This window comes from Leptopilina heterotoma, unplaced genomic scaffold, assembly GCF_015476425.1.
Source record: "Leptopilina heterotoma isolate Lh14 unplaced genomic scaffold, ASM1547642v1 Lhet_38, whole genome shotgun sequence".
Taxonomy (NCBI): domain Eukaryota; kingdom Metazoa; phylum Arthropoda; class Insecta; order Hymenoptera; family Figitidae; genus Leptopilina; species Leptopilina heterotoma.
The window spans coordinates 699,676-719,081 of record NW_025111054.1 but is presented as its reverse complement, the minus strand read 5'-3'; the positions used below and the strand labels follow the sequence as shown (position 1 = coordinate 719,081).

Sequence of the window (19,406 nt, the reverse complement as noted above, 5' to 3'; positions counted from 1 at the left end):
TTGAATAATTCTTTATTTCTTAAAATTAAATTTCTATTTAGAATTTTATGAAAATTTGAAAAAAAATTTTAAGAATAATTGCATTTTTTGAGTTAATTTATTTTAAATTTTCAAAAAATTGAATGAAAATTGTATTTTAAATAATTGGAAATCTGTGAAAATATCATTTATGAAAATAATTGAAATTTTGGTCAAGAATTTTATTAAATTTTTTTAAAATTAATGGAATTCTTTTGTGAAATTTTAATAAAATAGTAGATATTGAAAGTCATTTAATTTTAGTGAAGAATTTCGTTCTAGAAAAATAATTGAATTCTTGCCAAAAGGATTTTTAAAAAATTTTTGAAAATAATTGAATCGTTTCAAAGAATTTTATTAAAATTGTTAAAAATGTTTCTAAAAATTCTATAAAAATTTTTGAGAATAATTTCTTTATTTCAATTATTAGCGGATTTAAACTAATGTAATTTGTGAGAAAAAAGTAGTTTTTAGTGTCAGAAATCTGAAAAAAGTATCAAAATAGTAGCAAATTTTTTTAAAAAGTAGTAAATAGTAGGTTTTAGTAGTCATATGTCCTCTAAAATTTCTCTAGGGATAAAAAAACATCTTTAATCCAAAAAGTAAAAGTAAAATTAAAATTTTCAAAAAAATTTATGAAATGAAAGTTTGTCAAATAAAATTTATCCTCGGTTTAAAAATCAGTTAATTTCTTCATTCGATTCAAATAAAAAGACCACCATTCGAAGGATAAGGTGGGGGGTCAATTTTCCCAAAAAAATGTTTACCCAAAAAAAATTTTTCCCAATATTATATTTTCCAAAAAAAAATTTTCCCAAGCAAATCATTTTTCCCAATATTTTATTTCCCAAAAAAATAATCCAACATTGTCCACCAATCTGTTTCGAACTAGAATTTATTAAAAAAAAATTTCAAACTAGAATTTACTCAAACTATTATTTTTTCAAATTACAATTTATTCAAATTATTATTTTTTGAAACAAAAATTTATTGTAACTATTATTTTTTCGAAATAGAATTTACTCAAACTATATATTATTTTTTCAAACTAGAATTTATTGAAATTAGTCTTTTTTCGTAATTTGAAACTATTAATTTGTCGAACTAGAATTTATTCAAACTACAATTTTTTTAAACTATTATTTTTTCAAACTACAATTTATTAAAAGTATTTTTTTTTAAACAAAAATTTATTGGAAACTATTATTTTTTCGAAATAGAATTTACTCAAATTATTGTTTTTTTTCGAAATAGAATTTACTCAAATTATTGTTTTTTTTTCGAAATAGAATTTATTGAAATTAGAATTTTTTCAAAATACTATTTATATTTATACAAACTATTATTTTTCTAAACTAAAATTTGTTCAAAATAGAATTTACTCAAACTATAATTTTTCAAACTATTGTTTTATCGAAATAAAATTTATTGGAATAATACATTTTGGAAAAAATACAACATTGGGAAAATTATTTTTTGGAAAATCCAGCATTGGGAAAAAAATATTTTGGGAAACGGATTTTGGGAAAATTGTCCACCAATCGAAGGATAATAATAAGAATGAAATAAAAGAATCCTTTTAAATTTTATAATTATTATAAAACATAATTTATTTATTTATAAACTACTTTTTGCTCACTATTTCTGTTTTGTTTTCCTGTTGTTGCAAGTGTAACACTTGATCACTGTCGTTTAAATTTTTCATATCATCTCCTGGCGATGCTTCCTCGTCAGCAATTTCTTCATCCATATTCATTTCTTTATTGCCGTACAATCCAGGATAATTAGTCATGCAACCTTGCATTACTTTGAATGCGTCATAGCATTCATGCCCTTTTGGATCGGATGTGGAATAATGAAAGCAGGAGAATGCTTCTCGAAATTCAACACCACATGGTCCTGTTGCCATGCCACCCAGACAAGGGCAATTCCAATTTATTTCGCCACTTGGTAAAATTAGTCCAGGACTGGGTTCTATTTCAGGAAGAGTAATTTTACTTGGAGCTGCATACTCCTCTTCTGTTTTAAATATAATCGTGTCCTTGCCTTCTTTGTAAACCACAGGCATTCTTTTTTAATCAAATCTCCAAATTTTCCTGTAAAATAATTGAAAAGAAGAAATTTTAAATTAATTTGTGAAATTAACTACTGAAAATAAAGTCAAGAATCGTGATAAAACATCAAAAACTCAGGGCTCGAACTTAGTGAAAGTATTTAAAAATACGGACTTTACGGACCAAAAATGAAAAATTACTGAGAAAAATATAAATATTCCGAATCAAATAAGACAACATTTTACTTAAAACTATAAATTAAATTTTTCACTAACTATAAAACATGACCGAGTGATAAAATCATTATCAATTTAATTATTACTTTCTCAAGAATTTTTAACTAAAATTCTTCTTTAAATCGATTATTTTTAATAATTTTCGAAAAATTTCTTGGACAATTTTCAAATTCATTTCTTTACAATATTCAATTTTACGAAATTTCAATTATTCGTGAATTCTTCAATTGAATATATTATTAGAAAATAAAAACTTCAAATAATATTTAAAAAAATGCAATTAAACTTTTTCGAAAAAATTAATTTCAAAATTCAATTATTTCCAAATAATTTACGCTATATTGCTTTTAATATTCTATTATCTAAAAGTTGAACTGAAATTCATTTTTATGAAATGAAAATCAATTTTTATTGGAAAATTCTACTAGAATTCAATTATTTAAATACAAATTTAAATGTAAAAATGCAAATAAATAATTTATTGAATAATTGAATGTTTCTTAAAATTCAATTTCCATAAAGAATCGTTATCAACAAATTTTCAAATAATTGAATTCCATCAATAAATTTTAATAAAATTTTTAAGAATAAATACATTTTTCGAGAAAATGAAATTTTTTATAAAAATTCTTCGAATTAATTAAATTATTTCTTAAAATTGAATTTCTATACATAGTATTTTATTAAAATTTAAAAAAATAATTGAAAACAAATGTTTAAGAATAATTGCATTTTTTGAATAAATTTATAGGAAATTTTCAAAAAATTGAATGAAAATTGTATTTTAAATAATTGGAAATCTGTGAAAATGTTATTATTTATTAAAATAATTGAAGTTTTGCCAAAAGGATTTTATTAAAATTTTTTTTAAATAATTCAATTCTTTTGTGAAATTTTATTAAAATAGTAGATATTGAAAATAATTGAATTTCAGCGAAGAATTTCGTTTTAGAAAAATAATTGAATTCTTGACAAAAAAATTTTCTTAAAATTTTGGAAAATAATTGAATTGTTTCAAAAAATTTTATTATAATTTTCGAAAATAATTTACCTATATATATCAATTATAAGCAGACTTAACATTAAATTCTAGAATTATAACTGAAATTCATTTTTAAATAAATTCTTGTTAGAATGTTCTACGAAAATTCAATTATTTAAATACAAAAATAAATAATTTATTGAATAATTGAATATTTCTTGAAATTGAATTCTCATAAAGAATTTTATCAACTATTGAATTTTTTTGACGAATTTTAATAAAATTTTTAAGAATAATTACATTTTTCGAGAACAATTAAAATTGTATTAAAAATAATTGAAATTCTGCTATGAGTTTTATTATTTACGAAAATAATTGAATTCCTAAAAAGAATTTTATTTACGAAAATAATTGAATCCCTCTAAAAATTTTATTATTTATGAACATAATTGAATTGTTTCGAAGAAATTTATAAAAAATTAGTAAATAATTGAATTCCTACGAAAAATTTTATTATTTAGGAAAATAATTGAAATTCTGCGATTAGGTATTTATGAATATAATTGAATTCTTAAAAAGAATTTTATTTTTTATGAAAATAATTAAATGTTTGCGTAGAATTTTATTAAAATTGTTTGAAAATAATTGAATTTCGGAGAAGAATTTATTTATTTCTAAAAATAATTGAAATTTTGACAAGAATTTTTTTTAAATTCTTAAACATAATTGAATTTCTAGTTGTTGTTTGCTTTTTTGTTTTGTATCTTTTTTAATACTTTATCTTCTTAAATATTTTCAATTTTTTAATTAATGTTTTGAAAACCATCGAATTGTTCCAAAGAATTTTATAAAAAAATTTGATAATAATAGAATTTCTTCGCAGATTTTTATCATTTAGGAAAAGAATTGAATACTATTTAAATTTTTTGTAAGGAATTAAGAAAAAATTGAATTCTTTCGTGAAATTGTATTGAATATAATTGAATTTTTGATAAGAATTTTACTATTTATAAATATAATTGAATTATTCGAAAGATTTATTAATATTTTAGAAAATAATTAAATTTTTTTGAAATATTTTATAACGAATTAAAAAAATGAATTCTTTTGTGAAACTTTTTTAAAAAAAATTAAATTTTTGCAAAGATTTTATAACGAATTAAGAAAAAATTGAATTCTTTCGTGAAATTTTCTTGAAAATAATTGAATTTTTTCTTGCAAAGATTTTACTATTTAAAAAAACAATTGAATTGTTTCGAAAGATTTATTAAAATTTTAGAAAATAATTGCATTCGTTTATGAAATTTTATGAAAATTTTGTTTCAGAATAATTGAATTTTTTCAAAAAATTTTACTATTTATAAAAATATTTGTATTCTTACGATGAATATTATTATATTTATGAAAATAATTGAATTCTTGTAAAGAATTTTATTAAAATTTTTGGAATTAATAAACAAGAATAATTAATTAGTAAATTAGTGAATAATTGAATTTTTTTAAAGTTTGAATTTGAAATTATTCAAAAATTCATATTTGAAAATTAAAAATTTTGTAATTTGCATAATAATAATAATAATAAAAAATTATTGAATAACACGTTTCGCGCGTAATATTTGCTAGTAAATATAATAAAAATTAATTTTCAAAGATCCTCATAAACTCAATCAGAAAAATTATCTCAAGTCACGTGCAAATGTTATGTTTACAAATTTCATCAATTTTTCGTCTGCTTTTAGAAGTTCAAAGAATTTTTTAAATTTTATGACTCCTTTGTAATGAATGTATTTGAAGTATAGACATCAAAACACATTTTTATTACTTATGTCAATAATAAGTTTAAAAAAAAATGGTATAATAATAAAATTAATATAAATTCACTAAGTAAAAATTCTGGATGATGACATTATTTTTTTTTAATTAAAGCATTAGTTTTGCAATTTTTTTGTAATTAATTTTCTTTACTAGCAGGCGGAATTCAAATAATAATAATAATTTAGTTGATTTATATAAACTTACTGCTGCAAAAAAATGTACTTTTCGTTGAAAATAAAGTTTAATAATTCTTAATATTCTTTTGAATTTTATCTTTTAACATAACCACGAAATTCCTTCCATCAGTCAAGGTCTTTTTACAATTTTTGACAATTTCTTATATAAGCAGAGTTGGGCAGTTAAATGGAAAGAATAATCTCGTAAAGGTAAATCTACAAATAAATTTGTAAACGCTGCGCTGCGTTTTGCGTCGAGCAATGAGTTTAAAATTGTCTCTACATTGCAAAGAAAAAAAATAAGAAACGCGAAAAAATGCTATTTTATATTTTTCTCGCGTTTTTCCAAAAAGGTTTCACTACTTTTTTAGTTGCATTCAAGAGAATAATAAACTACAGTTTCATCTAAATCCCATACTAGAAAGAAATTTCCATGATCACTTATTACAATAGAAAAATTGCTCCTCAGAAAATTTTATAAAATCTCGTTCTGAAAATTTAATTTTTTTTATTTGAATCGTAAAAGTCTCAAATTTTCAAGTTGAAAATATATATTATATATATATATATATATATATATATATATATATAAATAAAATCAACTTTTTGATTTTAAATTTAATGCTTACAGTTGAAATCAGTTGAAAAAACATGAAAAATAACAAACATAACCTTATATTAAAGCGATTTGTTTCTAAGTTGTTGCTTCTAATAGGATTTGATCGAATTTTTATTAAAAATCTTATTGAATTGGAAACAATTTTTAATAATCAATTTTGATAGAATTTGATAGGACTTTCTTTGAAATCAGTGGGACAACTTCTTTCCGTTCCTATATCAAATTTTTTAAACAGGAAAGTGTGTAGCTAAAAATTTATCAAAACAATTTTATTTTTGGGTCCCTGGAATTTCTAAAAGAAATGATCTGGAAAACCTGGAAGTCATATGGAATTTTGAAATCGGCGTTTAAATTAAATAAATAAATTTAAACGAGTCATAAATTTGCTATAAAATTTTTTATTAAAAAATTACGTACACGTACACAATAAGTAACTTATTTGGAAATTTATTACTCTATTCATCATTTAATACCAAGAAATTCCATTTTATCAACAACTTCTTTTTGCAATTCCTTGACTAACTTGATTTCTTTTTCTGCAGAAATCCGATTCCAAGGGATGCGAGCATCACCAAAATCAAAAGGTGTCAAGTGTCGCATTGCAAGTTTTATACCTTGCACTTGATTTCCTGCAATACGTTTATTGTTTTTTATTCATTAAATTAATTTAATAACTATTAACAGTGCTATTATAATAGTTACCAAACTGATTAACAAATTATTATTATATAATAATTTAAAAAAAAAATATAAAATTTTTCGATTTATTTAAAACAAATATTGAGGGGCTGGATCGAAGAACCGACGGAGATATAGCGAAGCGTCGTTTTATCGATCTAGCCCCTCAATGGATATTATTTAAAAATAAATGAAAATATATACCAAATAGAGGATAAACATTAAGAGATTTTGTAAACAGTTCTTGGTGTTTTTTAGCTTTTTCAAAATCCTTGTTTTTCCATGCCTCGCTAATCGTCAATGGAAGTTCAGGAAATAAATTCGAAGAAGCCGATATGAAAGCTTCTACACCCAACGCACAAGCTGGATATATTAACTAAAATATTTTATTAGTACATTTTTTTAAAGATTATATAAATATTATATGCGTTATAAACTTTAATATAATACTAAAAAATAAGATTTTTTAAAATTATTTCCAAGTTTTTAATTTTTCTCTAAGTTATTCAGATGATTAAATATAAGTCATCTAATAATAGTTACCTTCTCAGCTCCGAAAAGAATTGTATAATTTCGATTTCTCGCTTCTAATGCTTGAGCAACCTCGGACAAATCTGTATTTGAATATTTAATACCAACAAGAGTTGGAACTAAGTTTCCATAATTTTCCAAAAATTCGGCAATGTTTAGACCTACATAAAAATCAGAATTCGTAAGTTAATGTTTATACTGAACCCGGGTTGCCACAAATATTTAATTTTATTTTTCCCTGATTTCCAGACAAAATTTTCACTTTTTCCCTGACCCTAAAGAATATTCTGATTCACTCTAAAAATTATTAGACACTCAAAAAAAAAAAATGTTCTATTACATTTATTTACAAATTTTTTAAATTGTAAAATTATTCAAAAACATCAATAACTTCTTTTTTAAATAAATATTTAATCATTATTTTTCTGTAGGAATTAAAATTCTTCAAAACATTCAAATTCAAACCTTTTTGAAATTCAACAACTTATAAGAATATTATATTAAAAAACATGAAGAATCACTCCGAGTCTTCGACTCGAATTGATCGCCTTCTTCATGTTTTGTAATAATTTAAATTACCATAAAATTTTTCAAAATAAGTTAATTATTTACAAAAATCCTTCGCAAGAATTCAATTATTTTTACAAGCAGTAGGTACAATTTCTCAAAAAAATTAAATTATTTAAAAAAAATGTAAAACAAATTCGTTGCAATAATTCAATTATTTTCATAAATAATAATAAATCGATTATTCGTTGATTCATTTTTAAATCAATTTTTATTAGAAAATTCTAGAAAAATTCAATTATTTAAATTAAAAAATAAATGATTTATTGAATAATTGAATGTTTGTTAAAATTGAATTCTCATAAAGAATTTTATCAATAAATTTTTAAATAATTGAATTCATTTGACAAATTTTAATCAAATTTTCAAGAATAATTGCATTTTTCGAGAAATTTGATTAAAATATTGTATAAAAAATAATTAAAATCCTGCGATGAGTTTCATTATATTTATGAAAATAATTAAAATTTTCCTAAGAATTTTATTAAAATTTTCATAAAATAATTGAATTTTGGAGAAGAATTTTATTATTTACAAAGATACTTGGAATTTTAACAAGGATTTTTTTTTAAATTTTTGAACATAAATGGATTTCTGCGAAGAATTTTATTACTTTTGAAAATAATTTAATCCTCCCAACGAATTCTATTCAAATTTATAAAAATAACTGTATTTCTGTGAAGAATTTTATTATTTTTATAAATAATTGAGTTCTTACAACGAATTTTATTCAAGTTTATGAAAATAATTGAATTCCGGTGAAGAATTTTATTATTAGAAATAATTGAATTCTTGAAAAGAACTATATGTTAATTTTTTTTAAATAATTAAATTCTTGCGACGAATTTTATAAAAATCTTTTTAAATAATTTAATTTCTATAAAAATTTTATGAATTTTTGTATTTTAAATAATTGAATTCCTGTGAAAAATTTTATTACTTATGAAAATAATTGAATTATTTCGAAGAAATTTATTAAAAATTGAATAACTGAATTCCTGTGGAATTTTGCAAGAATTTTATTAAAATTTTTAAAAATAATTGAAGTTCTTGAAAACTTAAGTTATTTAAAACGAAATTATTGTCAGAAATAGAAAAAATTGAAGGTTTTGTATTAAAATTCGTGGTAATTTCATAGTTTACGAAAAAAAATTCAGTTTGCTCATGAATTTTAAAAATTCAATTTTTTTTTGTTCTCTTGTTGCTTAATATACTATTTTAGGCCCCTGGACCCATTAACGAAAAAGAACTAGACTAAGTTAGTAACAATTTTGCAAAGTGCTAAATAATTATCATTTAGAAAAATTACAAAGAAAAATTGTACCTTTTACTGGTGCTCGTTGTGGCGTATGATAATACAGTAAAGGCGTATTGGGTGCTGCATCCGATACAAGTTTTAAATAAGTCGCTAATTCCTTTTCATTTGAAGGTCTAAAGTATAATTCCGGTAATGTCAATAAAGAGTCAACGTGTAATTTCTCAGCGTGTCTTGCCTTAAAAAAAAATTTAAATTTATAAAATTATTAATATTAAAAAATACCAATTTTATAATTTTTAAACAAAATTAACTTAATGACAAACCAATTCTAAAACTTCAGGAAGGGGAGCACCTCCAATGTGAACCATTAAATGTAATTTTGTTGATTTTATGGCCTTCATCCATTCCTCAGCAAGAGATTTTCTTTCGGGGACAGATAAAGCTTGACCTTCACCTGTCGTTGCGCCAACTAATTTTTTCGAAAAATAAAATTATAATAAATAAATAATAAAATAAGTAAAGTTATTTACTGTAGTTTCTTTAAACCAAAAATTACTCTTTAACCCAATAAATTGAATGGTATTTAAAAAAAGGTTTATTTAAGAGATACGATTTTATATTTATGTTGAAATTCTTAAACATTAAATTTAACGTAATATAAAATATAAATAACAAAAAATAAAAATATTTGTAAAATAAGTAATTTAATTTATAAATTACACACTAAGGACACCAGCGACGCCTTTTTTCTCGAGATATTGAACATAATCTGGGATCACTGTTAGATTTAGCGATAATGTACTGAAAGTGAAGTAAAATGTTAGTTGTTACAAAATTCAATTTTACTAAATTATAATACATTAAAATAAAAAAAATAAATATTATAAAAACCAGGAAAATTCAAATCAAACTAAATTCATACTCTTTATAGTTATAAGGCGTCAACGCTGCAACGAGAATACCTCTTAAAATAAATTCTTCCACCTAAAATAAGATATAAATTTATTTTTTCGAAAATAAAATTAGGTGTTAATACTAAGTTCTTTATAATTTAAAAAAGTGTTAGAAAAATGTGAAAGAAAAATAAACGACAAAAAATTTTAATTCATAAAAGTTAAAATCATATTGATTCAGAAATTTTTATTGTAGTAAAATACTAACTAGATTTACAATTATTAAATTTTTCTAAAGTTAAATATTTATTTTTTTAGTGAAAAACCAGTTGGAAAATATATTGAAACTATTTGACTATTAAAAATTAACTAATAAAAAAAGAAATGCAAAAACAAGAAAACAATAAAAAAAAGAATTAAACACACACTTAATAAAAATATGAAAATTATTTGTTAGCATAGAAAAAAAGAGATAATTTTGTAAGCAATTGTTTACACTTACCAACATCGTGACGAACTTTTTGTGTCTAGTTTTAAAAGTGAAATGCCGCGGCACGAAGTAAGGACCTCGAATAAAAAGTGAGAAACTGGTTCATTGCGCAAATTATAAGTTGTTAGTGGTAACATAATAAAAATTACCAAATCCCTTTACATTCAAATCAACACAGTAAGCACCTATATAGCAATTATTTACTAATTTCTTCAACACCTGACATTTTCCAATTTTTGAATACCAAACCAATCGATTACTATTTCGCAATATTACTTTTACAAAAAAGTTTCACTTGCATTTTTCTTAAATAATAATTTTTATATTTTCAATATTAAAACAAAATGTTTTTTTTAAATATTTGGAAATCAAATTTATTAAAAATAAAATAAAATAATTTTAATCCATATTATAATTCGATTAATTAAAAAAGAAGTCTTATAAAAGACGATAATATTACAATTTTAAATATTGTACTAGTTTTTAATATTAAATGAAACTAATAATTGAAAAGTTGACAATATAAAAAAGAAATAGAAATTTTTTAGTTTAAACTTAACAATTTTAAGTTATTCCATGTGAAAGTTAAATCCTTGAAGTAAATTGTCTCCTTAGTTTTATAATTGCATCTATTATTGTTTGACGAGAGAGTAGGTAAAAATAAATCTAGGTTAAAAAATGAAGAGGAAAATTAAAAAAGGTATACAATTTTTTAGTTGTACCATTTTAATAAAATATGAGATCAAAATAAAAATTAAGGCGTTTAACTGTCTACATTCTACAATTTTTTGTTTTAACAGTCAAATCGGCCCAACTTGGGGCTTTTTGACAAATTTTCTCTATATTTTCAGGTATAAATAAATTTTAAAAAATTAAAATTAATTATTTGATTATAAAAAGTAATTTTAAAAAATAAATTTTATAAAATATTTTTTTATAATCAAATGATTAATTTTAATTTTTTAAAATTTATTTATACCTGAAAATATAGAGAAAATTTTCCGACTTAATATTCGTTTATAAAAAAATAATTTTAAAAAAATTAATTTGTTTATAAAAAAAATAATTTTTTTTTAATTAAAAATTGAAAACCATTTTTTTATATTATTTAAAAGTTGAAAAAATCAAATTTTTCATTCTTTGACAACTTTTTTCTAAACTCAATACTTTCAAACCTAATAAGCTACTAAAAATAGATCTACTTTTATTTTAAAAATTCAAAATTTCGAAAATTCATAACTCGAAAATTTGAGCAATTATACAAAAATAAAAAAATACGTATATCATATTTTTTTAAAATAAAAAACGATAAAATAATATTTTTAACCGATTTTAAAATATCAGGCAAATCTCACGTGGAATTACCCAAATATTAAATTTTAACTTTACATCTTACAATCCTTTTTTCTTTTACTTGTCACACTAGATAATTCCAAAGAATCTTTGTGAGAACAATTATTTTTCCAAATTACAAAAATTTTAATTATTTAATTATTATTATTATTTAATTTAATTATTCATTTCTTCATTGCCGAAAAAAATTTTATGCGTTTAGTACAAGTTTATTCTTTCATTTCCTCAACTCTGTCATGCCCCGAGATTATACGAATCTAATGTCAGATTTTCAAAATTTTGAAAATTCAAAATGGCGGATCCAATATGGCGGACATTTTTTAAAATTGCTCAAAACTTGTTACTCGGGGGTTTTCAAGGTCGCTGATTACGAATCTGAAGGTAATTATAGGAATTGACGAATTAATAAGACAGCAAATTCATTTTCCATTAAATTATTTATTGTTAATTAACGGACAGAATCAACTTCTACAATAATATACACGTAGATTCGAGAGACGTTTCCAAGATAAAGAATAATAGGAAAATAAATAGTCTACTCTCGAAAATCTAAACAATAATTCATGGAATGCAATAATAACAAGACAATTTTTTTTCCAAATACAATTTGATATATTTATAATTGATAATTGAAAACGCTATTGAGTGACGCTCCTTTTAATTAGCAATACATGTAAACCTACTTTTTTTAAAAAAAAAAAACCTTGTCATTCTAAATGAAAATTAAAATAAAGTTTTCTAATCTCCCGATTGTACAATAAATTCTTTTAACAAGATTACGAGTTTGATGTACAACTATTTTTATGGATGAAAGGGAATTACCCATATTTAATGATATATCATATTTTAGTGACATCTCTTTCGTAACATTGATATTTGCCAATAGGAATTGTCGAAAAAAATTTTCTTCCAACGACAGACTCATTTCCCCCTTTGTTTTCTAGCCAATCGCAAATATTTTGTTCCAACATACTAGATTGCATTTTTCTTCTTTTGCTTTAAATAATCTGAATTGGAAAAAGAGTACAATTTCGGGATCAACAATTAATGGCAGATGGTGGATTCTGCTTAAGCTGCAAAATAATGGAGCGCATTCTAGAAACGTCTTTTGATGTTCTTGCTGATTTTGGATTGAAGTCGCACAATTTTGCGATTCTCTCCCACTCGGTTCCTGGTTCAACTTCATCAGCTTCCGCCACAAATTGTTTCTCTGCATTTCTAATGAAGAAAGTGACAGAGAAAAAGATTTATCAAAACAAGATGCTACGTTTTCATTCTATTCATGCTCGAGAGTGACTAAATACTCGATTTTTTCATCTACATTATTCAAAAAAGCATGTTTAAAAGCGAATAACATGCCTCCAATATTATAATTATGTTTGCTACTTGTGACGCTCCACGACAAAAGGTATTTAACGCATCAAGAACCAATTTTAGATGAACATCTCAGAAATGATCTTATAAAGTATCCTGACGTAATATTGGATTATGATTTCTGTTATAATGTATAATTTGTATTAAAACTTTTTTATCAAGAAATTTTGTAAACCTTAGAACGGAAAACTGGGGTAGTATACCAAAGTTCAAAGTAAGCCCCGACCGTGGGGTCAGAATGAGACCAATTTTATTAATTTTAACTGCTCCAAAGCTTAAAAAAATGAATTCAAAGTTTTGAAGGGCTAATCTCGAAACGACAGAATCAAATCTTTTTACTTTTCACCACTTCCTCTTCTCCATTTTCTTCTTAAAAAACCAATCTGCTAACTAGTCAGCCTCTTTTTCCATCTTCCTAAAAATATTTTCTAAAAACTTGGAAACTCCCAAAAATCTGAATGGGCCCTTAAAAAATATTTTAGGGGAAATAGGGGACTGAAAATTAAAAAATAGGGGACTTTTAGGGGACCATAAAAATTGGTTAAATAAAGATAAAAATATAATTTATTTATACAGGGTTGCCACCAAAATTTAACTTTATTTTTCCCTGATTTCCAAACACAACTTTCACTTTTTCCTTGACCCTAAAGAATATTCTGATTCGCCCTCAAAATTATTAGATATCAAAAAAAATGTTCTATTAAATTTATTTACAAATTTTATCAAAAGTAAAATTATTCGAAAACATAAGTAGTTTTATTTAAAATTAAAATTTAATAATTTTTTTTCATTGGAATTAAGATGTTCAAAAATTTCAAATTCAAACACCTCTTTTCAAATTGAACAACTCATAAGAATATTATTATAAAACATAAAGAAAGTGATTTATTTCCTTATGTTTTATAATAATTAAAGATGACCGACTGACAAAATCATTATTTTATTATTACAAGAATATTTATTGTAATTTCTTCAAAATTATTTGTATGATTTCAATTCAATTAACATTTTTTAGAATTTTTAACTAAAATTCTACTTTAAATCAATAACATCAATTATTATTCAATTAAACTTTTTCAAAAAAATTAATTCTACAGAATTGTTAGTTAAAACTACGAAAAACAATAATTCAATTCTACGAGAAATCAATTATTTAAAAAAAAAAAAAAATAATATTGAATGTTTCTTAAAATTTAATTTTTACGAAGAATTGTATTAACAACTTTTGAAAATATTTAATTTCGTTTAAGGAATTTAATTAAAATTTTAATTAAATTTATTATATTAAAGAATTTTATAACAATTTTTTGAAAATAATTGAAAACTTTTTGAAGAATTTTATTAAATTTTTTTAAAATAATTGAATTCTTGAGAAGAATTTAAATAATAATTTTTAAAAACCTCAATTTATGAGAAGAATTTTATTAAATTTTTTGAAAATAATTGACTTCTTGAGAAGAATTTAAAAAAAAAAATTTTGACAATAATTTAATTTTTGAAAAAACTTTCTCTATCTATTTACAAAGATAATTTAATTCTTGACGAGAATTCTTGCGATGAATTTTGATATTTATCAAAATAATTGAATTTTGGAAAAGAATTTTATTAAAATTCCTTCGAATAATTAATTTATGGGAAAAATTTATGCGATTTTGTTGTTTATCAAGCAAATTGAATTCTTTTGCAAAATTACTTAAAAATTTTTTGAAAATAATTGATTTTCTGCGACGAATTAAATGTTATTTATGAAAATATTTGAATTATTGTAGCAAATTTTATTGCTTTATTGAATAATTGAATGTTTCTTAAAATTGAATTCTTTCCTCAAGTTTTAATAAATTTTTTAATAATAATTGCATTTTTCAAGGAATTTATTTAAAATTGTATTAAAAATATTTGAAATTCTGCGATGAAAATAATTGAATTCGTAAATTGAAATTTTATTATTCATAAAAATAATTGAATCTTTTCGTAGAACTGTATCAACAAGTTTTTTCTATAATTAAATCTGTTGATAAATTTTATGAAAAAAGTAAATATTTAAAAACATTAAATTGCGAAAAACTTTTAAAAATAATTGAAATGTTGGAAAGAATTTTATTAAAATTTTTGAAAATAATTGAATTTTTGGCGAAAAATTCTGCTATTTATAAAAATAATTGAATTCTTGACGAGATATTCATTAAAATTTATAAAAATAATTGAATTCGTGCAATTTTATTAAATTTTGTTTAAATAATTTAAATTTTGCCAAGAATTTAATTAAAATTTTTGACAATAATTGAATTCTTGAGAAGAATTTTGATATTTATAAAAATAATTGAATTTTGGAAAAGAATTTCATTAAAATTCCTTAAAATAATTGATTTCATGGAGAGAATTTTGTTGGTTATCAAGATAATTGAATTCTTTTGCAGAATTACTTAAAAATTATTAAAAATAATTTATTTCCTGCGACGAAAAAATTAGGAGACATTTGGGGGAAATTTTCAAAATAGAGTACGTTTAAAGGCCGTTTACTTTTAAAGTTTTTTTAAAAAAATTTTTAATTTTTTAAATTTTAAATTTATTTAAAATTACCTTTTGTCGCGGAGTTATACTATTATTCAAATATTGTAAAAATCGAAACTTAATTTTTATATTTTCATTTCCATTCGTAATAATATTATGGGAAATTTTTTATTTCTTCTAAATCGTCAAAATAAAAGTTAAAAGAAGTCATTTTCTTCGAATCTACAAGCCGATAATTTAAAAAATAACTTAGTAACGTATCTTTAATTCTCCTAGTGGCGAATTTAGGTTGGCCAAACTTTAGCAGGCGAAGCTTTGACAGAAACATTTTAAAAATTAATACTTACAAAGCTTTTAATTCTAGTGCCCGTATATTGAATAAATAAATAAAAAGCTTTTGCTAAAAATTAACTAAGTGAGTTAATAGTAATAAACCAAATGTAGATATTTGAAATTAAGCCGTCAATCATCACCAAAAGGTGTTAAATAGTTGCAAAATATTTCACTAGCTGGCTCGACTATTAGCACATTGATTTGGACCAGTCGTCAAAAGGTTGTCTTAAATTGGGCCAACCAAAAACTCGCACTTGCCTCTTACATTATTAAAATTACAACAATTATTAATAATATAGATATTTGTTTAAATAATAGTTTTTAAATATAAACCTAGAAATAATCGAGATAAGTAATCAAATATAAATAATAAAAAATTGAGTACAGTGAGCTTTATGAAACTTGAATAAAAGGCATTGCATGTGCAAAAAGTCATGCAAAATAGAAATTAACTTTCTCAACTTACTTGGCTGACTCCCTAGGAAGCAAAACAAGAACGAGAGTTTTTATAAAAAACATTTTAGAAAATGTTATAAAATAATATCAATATTTAATTTAGTCTATTTTAAAAAAAAATTCTTTATCTTTTATAAATATCTTAGAATTTTTATTTATTCAAGATGTACAGAAAGTTTAGAAATCACTTAATATTTGTAAAAAAAAAGATATTTCTTCTTCATTTTAGAAATAAACAAAAGAAAATATTTTATTTTACATTTGTAAAAATAAAATATTTTTATTTTTCGAAATTTAGTGTCTTCCTTATGAATACATTCATAATTTTTCTAAACTTTCTTAACCAACATCTATGTAAATATTAATTTACCTAAAATTTTTAATGAAATAAATTCAAGTTATTTTATCATTGTGTAAAAAATATTCTTAATTTTTTAAGTAAATTAACATTTAAATCAACTTTATAGGAATAAAAAGAAAATTTATTGAGAAAATTACCTGTTGGTAGCTTTGGTTTTACTAATGGTCTCAACATGATGTTTATACCATTCTTCCAATTCCTTCTTCGCGACTTCCTTCCATTCTTGCTTCTTTTTCTCCTCTTCGGCGTCTTTAAAAGATTCAAAACAAAAAAATTAGTTAAATAAATTTTTTTACTATGCGAACATCAATTAATTGATAGTTAATAAAAATACCTTTCTCTTCTAATCTTGCTTTTTGCTCTTCTCTCCATTTCTTGATCTTCTCCGGTTCTTCTTTTACTGGTGGTGGCGGCGCTGGCACTTCTGGTTCTGGTTCCGGCTCTAAATCCAATTCTGGCTCTAAAAATACAACGAAAAATGTTTAATAATTCAAATTCTCATAAATGAATAAATAAAACGATAATTTTAAAAATTCTAATGAAATTCAATTATTAAATTTTTAAATACAATTATTAACAAACACGATTATTCTAAAAACTTGAAAGAAATTCTTCATAGAAGTCAATTACTATCAAAATTTTCAAATCAATAAAAATTATTAAGAAAACTCCCTTATTCTGAAAAATATGCAAAGAAATTCTTCAACAAAATTTAATTACTTTCAATACAATTTCAATTAAATTTCTAGAAATAATTCTTTTATTTTAAAAAATGTTAATATAATTCGTTAATCAACTTTTTAATTACAATTATTAAAAGTTTTTGAAGAATTCAATTATTTTTATAAATAATAAATTTCTTCGTATAAATTCAATTATTTTCAGTACAATTTTTATAAAAATTTATTTCTCGATAGAATTTAATTATTCTCATTTTTTCCAAAAAACTAAGAAATTTTCCAAAAGAATTTAATTATTTACGAAAATGCTGATAAAATTTTTGAAAAGAATTTAATTTTCGATCAGTAATTTTAATAAAACTTAATAATATTAATAATAAAATTATTAATTATTTTTAATATTTTAATATAATTCCTAGAATGAATTCAGTTATTTAAAAAAATTGTAATAAAATTCTGAGAAAAATTTAATTTTCTCAAAAAGTTTAAATAAATTTCTTTTAATCATATTGTTAATATAATAATTAACACGTACAATATTATTTTAGAAACTTGAAAGAAATTCTTCATAAATCAATTACGCTCAAAATTGAAGAAATTCTTTGAGAAAATTAAAATATTTTTTAAAAATTTTAAAGAAATTCTTCGCAAGAATTCAATTATTTTTATAAATATTAAATTTTTCCACAGGATTTTAATTATTTTTAATACTATTTTGATAAAACTTCTAAAAAAAGTTTAATTAATTTTTAAAATTTTAATAAAATTATGATTATTTTGAAGAAAATAGATATTAATTTTCTTAATATTCTAATCAAAATTAAATGGAAATTTTTTAAAACATTCTTAGCAAAAAACTATTGTAAATAAATAGAAAATGAATTTACCATCGTCAATGGAAATAGGAGCAACATTTGTCATTGGAGGAATTTCAACCTCGAGTCCAGCAAGTTCATTTTGTTCTCGAGCTAAAAATTCTGCCGCTGGATCAACTTCTGCTGGCTCAACAAAATTATCCCCAAAGGCATCCATATTTTCACCAAAAAAAAGAAACTATTTTATCACTGTAAAAAGAAATATTCATTTGAATAAATAAAAAAAGTCTAGGCATAAAAGAAATAAGAAAAAAAAACACTAAATAATAAAGTAAAGAACATCGAAAGTAATATTTAACACTCTAGTTGATTAAAAATTTATGTCTAATTTGAAAATAGTAAGAGTTAATATAATATAGAGAAGTATAACTATAATTAACTTTCGTGTTATTATTTTATATGTACATATTTCAGATAAATAAATGTATATTAATAATGGTAAAATTAGTATTAAAATAGTAATTTGACAGATTTGTGTTATTAGAGTATGAATAAATTTAATAAAACTGAGTAATTGTAATATTAACTTACGAGTTTTAATAAATTTATAGGTGTTGTTGAATTAAGGAAACACCCCTTTTGCAATATTCAGATTTTTACGTCAAATGTCAAATTCAGGTTAGAAACGTCAATAACGATCATTGATCACTTTTTATGAGATGGGAAACTAACAATAATTTTGCACCTGCGAGTACAGGTTGATAAAGGGGAGTTCAGAATGTTTATTCAACTCGGAAAAAATAAGGGTACGGTTACACGACTTTTGGAAAAACCATTCTTGTCTTTCTCCCTCCTATGACAGAGGCTTAAGTTTGTCTCACTCTACGTTTTCTTACTTTTTCCAAAAACGAAAAATGATACAAACTTATGCCTCTGTCATAGGAGAGAGAAAGACAAAAATAATTTTTCCAAAAGTCGTGTGACTGTACCTTAAAATTGAAAGCAGAATCTCACGAGAGAAAAGAATAGTGCTATCTGACTATCTCTCTTGCACCCATGAAATTGTATTTTGCTTAAAGGTGCTCATATATCACCGGTATTTTTGTCAAGCGTTTTGCGTTCGTTTTGTAACTAGGCCGTCATAACTGATTATAAAATTTTTATCCATTTATTATTACAACTAAACATATTAAGGGGATCCCACTT

General features: G+C 22.2%; 3 protein-coding genes across 4 annotated transcripts; all 3 read right to left on the bottom strand.

The window, feature by feature from the left end:
* Nucleotides 1-1,592: 1,592 nt before the first annotated feature.
* LOC122505906 (mitochondrial intermembrane space import and assembly protein 40) lies at nucleotides 1,593-5,455 on the bottom strand. Its single transcript, XM_043617785.1, has 2 exons — nucleotides 5,310-5,455; nucleotides 1,593-2,114 (listed from the first exon to the last, which is right to left on the bottom strand). The coding sequence occupies exon 2, from the start codon at nucleotides 2,084-2,086 to the stop codon at nucleotides 1,643-1,645; it is 444 nt and encodes a 147-aa protein (XP_043473720.1). The 5' UTR covers nucleotides 2,087-2,114; nucleotides 5,310-5,455; the 3' UTR covers nucleotides 1,593-1,642.
* An 827-nt stretch (nucleotides 5,456-6,282) lies between these two features.
* On the bottom strand, nucleotides 6,283-10,481 carry LOC122505916 (N-acetylneuraminate lyase-like). The gene is made up of 8 exons (XM_043617797.1): nucleotides 10,330-10,481; nucleotides 9,857-9,918; nucleotides 9,659-9,735; nucleotides 9,258-9,403; nucleotides 9,001-9,169; nucleotides 7,122-7,270; nucleotides 6,783-6,954; nucleotides 6,283-6,529 (listed from the first exon to the last, which is right to left on the bottom strand). Exons 1-8 carry the CDS (start codon nucleotides 10,333-10,335, stop codon nucleotides 6,363-6,365), a joined length of 948 nt encoding a protein of 315 aa, XP_043473732.1. The 5' UTR covers nucleotides 10,336-10,481; the 3' UTR covers nucleotides 6,283-6,362.
* A 1,607-nt stretch (nucleotides 10,482-12,088) lies between these two features.
* LOC122505924 (clathrin light chain) lies at nucleotides 12,089-18,935 on the bottom strand. 2 transcript variants are annotated; one of them, XM_043617808.1, is made up of 6 exons: nucleotides 18,792-18,935; nucleotides 18,273-18,449; nucleotides 17,040-17,165; nucleotides 16,843-16,954; nucleotides 16,355-16,366; nucleotides 12,089-12,888 (listed from the first exon to the last, which is right to left on the bottom strand). In XM_043617808.1, exons 2-6 carry the CDS (start codon nucleotides 18,415-18,417, stop codon nucleotides 12,708-12,710), a joined length of 576 nt encoding a protein of 191 aa, XP_043473743.1. In that variant the 5' UTR covers nucleotides 18,418-18,449; nucleotides 18,792-18,935; the 3' UTR covers nucleotides 12,089-12,707. The 2 variants fall into 2 exon arrangements, with proteins under 2 accessions (XP_043473743.1, XP_043473744.1); XM_043617809.1 differs by lacking the exon at nucleotides 16,355-16,366.
* Nucleotides 18,936-19,406: the final 471 nt, after the last annotated feature.